General features: G+C 54.7%; 1 protein-coding gene across 5 annotated transcripts in view; it reads left to right on the top strand.

The window, feature by feature from the left end:
- The first annotated feature begins 3,612 nt into the window (after positions 1-3,612).
- rfx5 (regulatory factor X, 5) overlaps positions 3,613-10,132 on the top strand; it is a 7,720-nt gene continuing 1,200 nt past the window's right edge. The window contains exons 1-11 of one of the 5 annotated variants that reach the window (XM_030120516.1): positions 3,613-3,683; positions 6,431-6,585; positions 6,944-6,977; positions 7,060-7,142; positions 7,639-7,761; positions 7,869-7,985; positions 8,066-8,144; positions 8,355-8,553; positions 9,542-9,624; positions 9,833-9,997; positions 10,073-10,132. The exon at positions 10,073-10,132 is cut by the window's right edge and continues 1,200 nt beyond it. In XM_030120516.1, coding sequence (XP_029976376.1) covers positions 6,464-6,585; positions 6,944-6,977; positions 7,060-7,142; positions 7,639-7,761; positions 7,869-7,985; positions 8,066-8,144; positions 8,355-8,553; positions 9,542-9,624; positions 9,833-9,997; positions 10,073-10,132 — 1,065 coding nt within the window. In that variant the 5' untranslated portion in view covers positions 3,613-3,683; positions 6,431-6,463. Of the gene's footprint in view, positions 3,684-3,756; positions 4,023-4,211; positions 4,231-4,255; positions 4,319-6,430; positions 6,586-6,943; positions 6,978-7,059; positions 7,143-7,638; positions 7,762-7,868; positions 7,986-8,065; positions 8,145-8,354; positions 8,554-9,541; positions 9,625-9,832; positions 9,998-10,072 lie in introns of those variants that run through there. The other 4 variants (XM_030120521.1, XM_030120517.1, XM_030120520.1 and 1 more) reach the window with 4 other exon arrangements.

Consider the following 10,132-nt stretch of genomic DNA (forward strand, 5'->3'; position numbering starts at 1 on the left):
GAAGATCCCGCCTCTCCCCCTGTGGACTTTGACTGACAGCTACTTCAACCAATCAACGCTATGTTAGCGTCTCTAAGGGTTAGCTTTAGCTCTTTAGCTTTAGCTTCTCTACACACAAAGACACGCCAAAACGTCTTTTCCTGTTAGAAACTCAGCAAGCGCAGACCCTCCAGACCCTCCAGACCCTCCAGACCCTCCAGACCCTCCAGACCCTCCAGACCCTTCAGACCCTTCAGACCCTCCAGACCCTCCAGACCCTTCAGACCCTCCAGACCCTTCAGACCCTTCAGACCCTCCAGACCCTCCAGACCCTCCAGACCCTCCAGACCCTTCAGACCCTTCAGACCCTTCAGACCCTCCAGACCCTCCAGACCCTTCAGACCCTCCAGACCCTCCAGACCCTCCAGACCCTTCAGACCCTCCAGACCCTCCAGACCCTTCAGACCCTTCAGACCCTCCAGACCCTCCAGACCCTCCAGACCCTCCAGACCCTTCAGACCCTCCAGACCCTTCAGACCCTCCAGACCCTCCAGACCCTTCAGACCCTTCAGACCCTCCAGACCCTCCAGACCCTTCAGACCCTTCAGACCCTCCAGACCCTCCAGACCCTCCAGACCCTCCAGACCCTTCAGACCCTCCAGACCCTCCAGACCCTCCAGACCCTTCAGACCCTCCAGACCCTCCAGACCCTTCAGACCCTCCAGACCCTTCAGACCCTCCAGACCCTCCAGACCCTTCAGACCCTTCAGACCCTTCAGACCCTCCAGACCCTCCAGACCCTTCAGACCCTTCAGACCCTCCAGACCCTTCAGACCCTTCAGACCCTCCAGACCCTTCAGACCCTCCAGACCCTTCAGACCCTCCAGACCCTCCAGACCCTTCAGACCCTCCAGACCCTCCAGACCCTCCAGACCCTCCAGACCCTCCAGACTCTTGCTCTTGCTTGATTGTTGCTTTCAGACGATGGTTAAAGTTTATCTCCGTAATCGAAGATACAAAAAGTGGCAACGCTGATTGCCGAGGGCCTGTGGGGGGGGGGGGGGGATAATGTGAATTGTGAATCAGCTGCTGCTGGTCAGAGGACAGTGGGCTGTTGTCTGCAGGGGGGGGGGGGGGGGGGGAGTGGTGGGAGGAGTTCAACTTTTGTGACGTACTGAGGTTGGAAGAGTTTCAAATGAGCGGTGGTCTACCTGAAGGGAGGGGCTGCTGTAGAGAGCAGCAGACTGAAGAGATCACTCAGACATGCTGGATGAAGGCAAATAACCTTTTGGAGGTGGTTTTTAAGGGAATTCAACTTTGTGGGATGCTGAAAACCTTAAAAAAGTGGATTTTGCATGATATAGGTCCTTTAATTCAGAATTGGTTTATTCTGAATTCAGTAATTCAGGATGCTGATCCTGATCTCGGTGTTTTTATGGCTAAAAGGAGGGATTAACTCTTCTCTCCCGCGGGGTCTGTGCAGCGTTCTGATTGGACGGGGCGGTCGTGACGTAGAGACGTCTACAGGAAGTAAACAGAGTTTTCTCGTCTTTCTTTCTGGATTAACTTTGGTTGTTCTGCTCCCGTCGATCTGCTCGTTTCATTTCATCCAATTTTTCTAAAAATGGCGCTAAATGAACCGTCTCCGTACGACCGAACCGCGGACCGCTGGCCGCCATCTTGGAACATTACGTCATCAGAATGGAGCCTCATTAGCAGAGGATTCTGATCCAGAGGAGAAAAACCCGCCGGCTGTCCGGAGTTTGGAGCAGAATGAGGCTTTCATCAGACCCAGAGGACTGAAAGTCCCGGAGACACAGAGAGCTGCTCAGAAAGACGCCCTTCACGTCTGGACCAACGTACAGCTGAGACCAGGTCAAAGGTCATCCCCACGCTGACGGGGTCACCGTCTGAAGATACACACTGACTGCAGTCATGAGGGAGGCGTCTCCGACAGAGGTTTCGGTCCTGGTCCCAGTCCCAATCCTGGTCCTGGTCCAGGTCCTGCTCCTGGTCCTGATCGCAGTCTCAGTCCCAGTCTTGGTCCTGGTCCCAGTCCACTTCAGGACTTTAAACAGGTGTAATGTGAATTTTGTAATAACTGAGGTTTGAAATCATCTGTGTGCTCCAGACCAGAGAGCAAGGCATCACTGAACCTCTGGTCTGTCTTTGAACCGCAGACCTTAACTCAGTCTGTGCCCCCCTGAGCTCCACCCGACTCTGTGACCCTCACTTCAATTTCCATTTCCAGTTTCCCAGTGAAATCCCTGAGGGCCCAGCAGGGAGCCCTGAGGGGCCCCACCAGCAGTGAAATCCCCGAGGGCCCAGCAGGGAGCCCTGAGGGGCCCCACCAGCAGTGAAATCCCCGAGGGCCCAGCAGGGAGCCCTGAGGGGCCCCACCAGCAGTGAAATCCCTGATTTCAGTGTTTTGGAGCTTCCTGGCCGTTCTGTTGAGGTGATGGGGTTATCCTGTGGAACCCAGTCCTCTCTGGTCTGTGGATCTCTGGCCGTCACGTCTGTGTTTGCTGACTGAAGCGTTCCACAGCGGGCTTCTCCTCTGCTGCGTCTCCGTCTCTGTCCAGTCCTCAGAGTCCACGTCTTCGTCCAGCGCTGCAGCTGCTTCGTCCCTCCAGGGAACCGTCGCTGCTCAGCGGCGTCGCCCATAAACACTCCGTTCAGTGAGGAGTTTATTGGCCGGGAGGCGCTGTGGGAGTCCTTCCTGTTGGACGACCGCCGGCGTCTCGCTGCCCTGCCTGGTGGAGGCCCGATGCTGCCATGTGACAGAGTTCTCCACCTGCAACTCCACCCAGCTCCACGGTCACCCGCCCTGCGCCCTCCGCTCCAGATCACCGTTCTGTTCCTTACGGGCTCATCTCCTAAAGGTCACAGGTCACAGCTGAGACCTCTTGGGTCAGGAAGTTGAGAGGCTTCTTAGGTCCTCGACACATTTTCTCTGACGTAGCCGTCACCTGGCTGAGCCTCCTGCTGTGGTGTCCAGGTGTCTCCTGCTGCTCGCTGCTGGCTAATGTGACCTCTCTGTGACCCTGCCGTGACCTCGCCGTAACCCCGCCGTCTACGCCTCAGCGTCTGAACGATCTGATCATCATCAACAATCCAGTGTGCAGAGGAGCGTGACTGACGATCTGTTTTCACTGAGGTCTCTGAGTCTTCACAGCACAACAATCGATCACTTTTCATGTAAAGACTCAATTCTTGCTTGAATTAAATTTTAAATTAAATTTATTTCATTCATTAACTAAAAACCCTGAACATTTAATACAAAACAGAAGTTTGCAGTTATGAATGAGGAGCAAAAGGAAGAATTAACTTATGTTTTGTAACAGTTAATGTTAAGTTAAAAGTGTTTTATTTCCAAACAAACTCGTAATTCTGAGGAAAACAATGCCAAATTCCGAGACAAAAGTCAACAGTGTGAGCGGCTCGCTGTTGCTAGGCAGATTTCTTAAGATAAATTCATCCGTTTTGTCACTGGGCAGACCAGGAAAACACATCCAATCAGAAAATTCTCTGTCAGAAAAATTATTTGGTTCAGCCAATTAAAAAACACCAGCGTTTGGTATCCTGGTAGAATTTCTGGAGCCAGCAAATCAGAAAAGAGCTTGCCTTTGTAGTCAGGCAGACATAACAAAGTCGTCCAATCACAAAAAAATCTGAAAGGGGATTTTTGCTGTATCTTGGCTCAGGTATTTTCCTTTTCTTTTTTAAAAATAAATCCTTGGATAAGACTCGCCTGACCGCTCACACGTTAATCTCACATTTCATCGGCGCTGCTCGGGAATTATTCAGAAATCGCGCAGAGCGCGCAGAAACGTGTTCGCGGGCTGTTTGGGTGTCTGCTAGCTGCTAGCATGTAGCTAAGCTAGTTAGCTCGGCTGTCAGGCTCGGCGGAAGCTCGAAGCGGGAGTCCGAGTGACAGCTGTCCGCTCAGCGGGCACCGGGGGCCGCCGGGGGCCGGCGCGGGGCGCGGGGCGGCCGCCGGCCGGACGGGGTGCCGGGGGCAGGGTGACACAGCTGGGGTGGAGGTTAGCAGCTAGCTGCGGTGACATGTCGGTTCCGTGTGTGTGTGTGTGTGTGTGTGTGTGTGTGTGTGTGTGTGTGTGAGAGAGAGAACAGCAGCACATGACCACCGGCGCTGGAAACACACCTGACCGGGAGGGGGCCGGGAGGGGGCCGGGAGGGGGCCGGGAGGGGGCCCCAGCGCTGGCCTCCCGCTGCCTCCTCCCGCTCCGGGTGCGTCAGGACCGGGCTCCGACCTCCGGAGCTCCCGGCAGCCTCTCCGCGGGGCCTCTCGCTGGTCCGGGTGTCCACGCTCGTTTATGTGTGTGCGTGTGCGTGCGTGCATGTGCGCGTGTTCTTGTTTGTGTCAGTTTTCATGTTTTTGTGTAAATTTGCAGAAGCTTGGTATTTTTTGGTTCTTGTGTCTTTTTATTGCTTTGTGTTGTTTTGTTTATTTCCTCTGCAGGAGCGCCTGCCTTCAGCAGGGTTTACCTGTTTACCTGTTTATCTGTTTACCTGTTTAACTGTTTACCTGTTTATCTGTTTAACTGTTTACCTGTTTATCTGTTTACCTGTTTATCTGTTTAACTGTTTATCTGTTTATCTGTTTAACTGTTTACCTGTTTATCTGTTTATCTGTTTAACTGTTTACCTGTTTACCTGTTTATCTGTTTACCTGTTTACCTGTTTATCTGTTTAACTGTTTAACTGTTTAACTGTTTAACTGTTTACCTGTTTAGTCTGTTTAACTGTTTATCAGGCTTCCGTTTTACCAGGCAGGTTTAGTGAAAACTGTTAAGTTGAAGCAAACTCAACCAGAAGAAGAGGGTAACTGTGACCTGGTTAACAGAGGAAGAGGGTAACTCTGACCTGGTTAACAGAGGAAGAGGGTAACTGTGACCTGGTTAACAGAGGAAGAGGGTAACTGTGACCTGGTTAACAGAGGAAGAGGGTAACTCTGACCTGGTTAACAGAGGAAGAGGGTAACTCTGACCTGGTTAACAGAGAGGTTAGATAACCTGTCGGTCAGGAGGTGAGACGTGTCCTGCTCAGAGTGACGCAGCAGCGTTCCTGATCGGAGTGGAGTTTGGTTCTCCCAACTCGACACAGGGTTCTCTACAGGGTTCTCTACAGGGTTCTCTACAGGGTTCTCTACAGGGTCCTCTACAGGGTTCTCTACAGGGTTCTCTACAGGGTTCTCTACAGGGTTCTCTACAGGGTTCTCTACAGGGTCCTCTACAGGGTTCTCTGCAGGGTTCTCTACAGGGTTCTCTACAGGGTTCTCTACAGGGTTCTCTGCAGGGTTCTCTACAGGGTCCTCTACAGGGTTCTCTACAGGGTTCTCTACAGGGTTCTCTACAGGGTTCTCTACAGGGTTCTCTACAGGGTCCTCTACAGGGTTCTCTGCAGGGTTCTCTACAGGGTCCTCTACAGGGTTCTCTACAGGGTTCTCTACAGGGTTCTCTACAGGGTTCTCTACAGGGTTCTCTACAGGGTCCTCTACAGGGTTCTCTACAGGGTTCTCTACAGGGTCCTCTGCAGGGTTCTCTGCAGGGTTCTCTGCAGGGTCCTCTACAGGGTTCTCTGCAGGGTCCTCTGCAGGGTTCTCTACAGGGTTCTCTACAGGGTTCTCTACAGGGTTCTCTACAGGGTTCTCTACAGGGTCCTCTACAGGGTTCTCTACAGGGTTCTCTACAGGGTCCTCTACAGGGTTCTCTACAGGGTTCTCTACAGGGTCCTCTACAGGGTTCTCTGCAGGGTCCTCTGCAGGGTTCTCTACAGGGTTCTCTACAGGGTCCTCTACAGGGTTCTCTACAGGGTCCTCTACAGGGTTCTCTACAGGGTTCTCTACAGGGTTCTCTACAGGGTCCTCTACAGGGTCCTCTACAGGGTTCTCTACAGGGTCCTCTACAGGGTTCTCTACAGGGTTCTCTACAGGGTCCTCTACAGGGTTCTCTACAGGGTTCTCTACAGGGTTCTCTACAGGGTCCTCTGCAGGGTTGGAGATGCTGTTCTCCCTTCTCCCACTGCTTTACAAAAACATTCCCTCCGCTTCCCCGTTGCCATGGCGACTGGTCCAAACTGACGCTGTCTGTTGACGGTTGTGGTTGATGCTGCACTGTGGGCGGAGCCTTTCAGAGTAGATCTCACTGATTCAGATCAGCTGATCTGGAACCCAGAACTCCCCGGTTCCGCTGGATCCAGGTGTTGTTCATCAGTTGTGTAGTTTTCTCTTTGTGTTGCTATGGTGTGCTTTTTTTCGCTGAGGTTGTGTCTGTGTGGTTGTTGTCGTGTCTTGTCTGGTTGTTGTATCTCGTCTGTCGGTTGTTGTGTCTCGTCTGTCTGTGGTCAGTGTGAGGTTGTGTGTGTCTGGTTTGGATGTTTGTGTCTGGGCTGTAAACGTGACGGTGTGCTTCCCGGTGTCCCCCCCCAGATGGTGTCTCTCAGCGCCGGTTAGTGGGTCCACATGTCGGAGGACCAGCGGTACTCGCGGGCCGACGCCTGCCGGCGGACCGACGGCGGTCTGGAGGCGGCGGAGGGCGAGACGGAGCCGAGCATGCTGCTGAGCAAACTGAAGAGCAACATCTCGTAAGAAACGCCTGACGGACGCCTGACCGGCGACTGACGGACGCCTGACCGGCGACTGACGGACGCCTGACCGGCGACTGACGGACGCCTGACCGGCGACTGACTGGCGACTGACCAGCGACTGACGGACGCCTGACCGGCGACTGACTGGCGACTGACCAGCGACTGACGGACGCCTGACCGGCGACTGACTGGCGACTGACCAGCGACTGACTGGCGACTGACCAGCGACTGACTGACCTGAACCAAAAATAAATGGCTGATATCTGAAAACATGGACAAACAGGTCTGGACTGACCTGGAGTGACCCTGGACTGAACCCTGACCCGGAGGTGACCCGGTTCTGTTTGTCTTTCAGGAAGAACGTTCAGACCAAAGTGGATCAGATCCTGGTGAGTCCTGCTGCAGCGCCGCTCCTCTGCCTGCAGGGGGCGGCGCTCAGCCTTCATCTCCGCTCCGCTTCTGTTTCTGCAGCAAGACGTCCAGAGCTTCTCCGACAACGACAAGCTGTACCTGTACCTGCAGCTGCCGTCCGGGCCCAGCGCCGGGGACAAGAGGTGAGCGCCGCCGCCGCTGCCGCCGCCGCTGCCGGTGTGTACGCCACCGCCGCCACCGGTGTACGCCGCCGCCGCCACCGGTGTGTACGCCGCCGCCGCCACCGGTGTGTACGCCGCCGCCGCCACCGGTGTGTACGCCGCCACTGCCGCTGTGAGAACCACCGTTAGCGGTGGAAGCGGTGAGCGGCACCGCCGGTAGCGCCCTGCTCACCTTCGTTCAGGTGACACTGGAGCCAGTTTGATCTGTGTGGATGAATGATGTCACTTCAGTAGCCACACCCCCTTGCATAGCCCTTCAAAATAAAAGAGGAAATGCTGGAAATGTTTCTGTCTGCCGGACAGAGAGGTGGAGCGCCGAAGGTTCTAGAGACCGGAGGACCTCCAACAGCGACGTGGAGAACAGGCTGGTCACTGATGCAGCATCTGCTGTTCTCTTTTGTGTGTGTGTGTGTGTGTGTGTGTGTGTGTGTGTGTGTGTGTGTGTGTGTGTGTGCAGCAGTGGAGACTCCACCTCCTTCAATACAGCAGACCAGCTTCACACCTGTAACTGGATCCGGAGTCACTTAGAGGAACATTCAGACACATGTCTGCCCAAACAGGACGTGTACGAGACGTACAGGTACACACACACACACACACACACACACACACACACACACACACACACACACACACACACACACACACACACACACACACACACACACCCTGTCTCTGTCTCTGCAGGAGGTACTGTGAGAACCTGCAGCATCGTCCTCTGAGCGCGGCGAACTTCGGGAAGATCATCCGGGACATCTTCCCCAACATCAAGGCCCGACGTCTGGGAGGACGAGGACAGTCCAAATATCCTTCACTGCCAGCGTGTGTGTGTTGCACTGAGCGTGAGGGTCGCCGGTTTGATTCCCTGACAGGCCGCCTCATACGTACTGCTACAGCGGGATCCGGAGGAAGACGGTGCTCAACATGCCTCTGCTGCCCAACCTGGACCTGAAGAGCGACCCGGTACGTCCCGCCGCTAGCATGGCCGCTAGCATGGCCGCTAGCATGGCTGCTAGAGTGGCTGCTAGCGTGTTAGTCCTGGTGCCGGTCCTGGTGCCGGTCCTGGTGCCGGTCCTGGTGCCGGTCCTGGTGCCGGTCCTGGTGCCGGTCCTGCCAGTTGGTCACTCCTGTCTCCGTGTGTCTGGGTGTCCCCGCCGGTCCCCGCCGGTCCAGGCCGAGCTCACCGAGCTGGTGCAGACCTACAAACAGGAAGTGACGGAGGCGGCGTGCGAGCTGATCTGTGATTGGGCGCAGAAGATCCTGAAGCGCTCCTTCGACACGGTGGTGGAGATCGCTCGCTACCTGATCCAGGAGCACATCGTCAACCCCCGCTGCAGCCAGGCCGAGCTGGTGGCGTCCGCCGCCCTCGCAGGTGTGTGTGTGTGTGTGTGTGTGTGTGTGTGTGTGTGTGTGTGTCTTTGTGTCTGTGTGTGTGTGTGTGTGTCTTTGTGTCTTTGTGTCTGTGTGTGTGTGTGTGTCTTTGTGTCTGTGTGTGTGTGTGTCTTTGTGTCTGTGTGTGTGTGTGTCTGTGTGTGTGTGTGTCTTTGTGTCTTTGTGTGTGTGTGTGTGTCTTTGTGTCTGTGTGTGTGTGTGTCTTTGTGTCTGTGTGTGTGTGTGTCTGTGTGTGTGTGTGTCTTTGTGTCTTTGTGTGTGTGTGTGTGTGTGTGTGTGTGTGTGTGTGTGTGTGTGTGTGTGTGGTCACCACACGCCAGCCTCCACCAGTGAAACATGACTCCAATCAGTAAAGCTGTGATTCCAGGGAGATTCCAGCAGGGGGCGATGATGTTGGCTTGGGAAAGAACCTGAGTCCCCCCACCACACCTCCCCAGCAGGCTCCCGGTCCCAGACCAGGTCCTGGTCTCTGGCTCAGGTTCTTCTGGACCAGACTCTGATTTTCACATCAGTCATCTGTTGATTTGATTTCAGGGGTTAAAGTTCAGCACCAATCAGCCAATGACAGCTCCTCCTCTGTCCACGTGATGCGGTCATGTGACAGGCTGGACCAATCACGTTACACCTGGTCTACAGAGTTCAGTATGGAGGCGTCCTGCTGGACGCTTCAGGACACTGTGGGGGACGTCATGTTAGCTCCGCCTACCTTTACATACAGCCAATGACAACGCTGTGAGGGACGCCGTGTTAGCCCCGCCCACTTTTATATACAGCCAATGTTGTGGGGGATGCCGCGTTAGCCCCGCCCACCTTCATATACAGTCTAGTTCTTCACGGAGTCTCTGTTGCAGATTGAACTGATCAGTTTTCCACCTTCTACAATCGTGTGTGTGTGTGTGTGTGTGTGTGTGTGTGTGTGTGTGTGTGTGTGTGTGTGTGTGTGTGTGTGTGTGTGTGTGTGAGAGAAGGAGGTCCGGCTAAAACTCATAAGGTCATCAAGAAGGCTCCAGTGGTTTCTAAAGTGGACGGAGACAATGCTGCTGATCAGAAGGTGGGTGTCTCTGCTCTGTGATTGGCCGAAGTATCTCTCTGCTCTGTGATTGGTCGAAGTATCTCTCTGCTCTGTGATTGGCCGAAGTATCTCTCTGCTCTGTGATTGGTCGAAGTATCTCTCTGCTCTGTGATTGGTCGAAGTATCTCTCTGCTCTGTGATTGGCCGAAGCGTCTCTGAAGCATCCCTGTCCCCTGTCTGTCTCCAGAAGGAGCCTGCGGACTCGTCCAGCTCCTCGTCCTCGTCCTCTCTGTCCTCCGTGAAGCCGTCTCCCGGAGAGAAGCCGTCCTCCAAGTCTTCCGGTCTGGACGCTCCTCCTGCTCCTCCTCCTCCGTCCTCCTCCTCGTCCTCGTCTTCGGCGCTGCGTCCGGCGGTATGTCCCCGCTGGTGCTGCAGACAGGAAGTGGACGCGTGTGTCCTGGTGTCTCAGCTCTGGTTGTGTCTGCAGGTGGAGGCCTTCATGAAGCAGTTACCCAGAATCCTCCCCCGGAGCTCCCTCCCCGATAAG

This window comes from Salarias fasciatus, chromosome 22 (assembly GCF_902148845.1).
Source record: "Salarias fasciatus chromosome 22, fSalaFa1.1, whole genome shotgun sequence".
In the NCBI taxonomy this organism is placed as follows: domain Eukaryota; kingdom Metazoa; phylum Chordata; class Actinopteri; order Blenniiformes; family Blenniidae; genus Salarias; species Salarias fasciatus.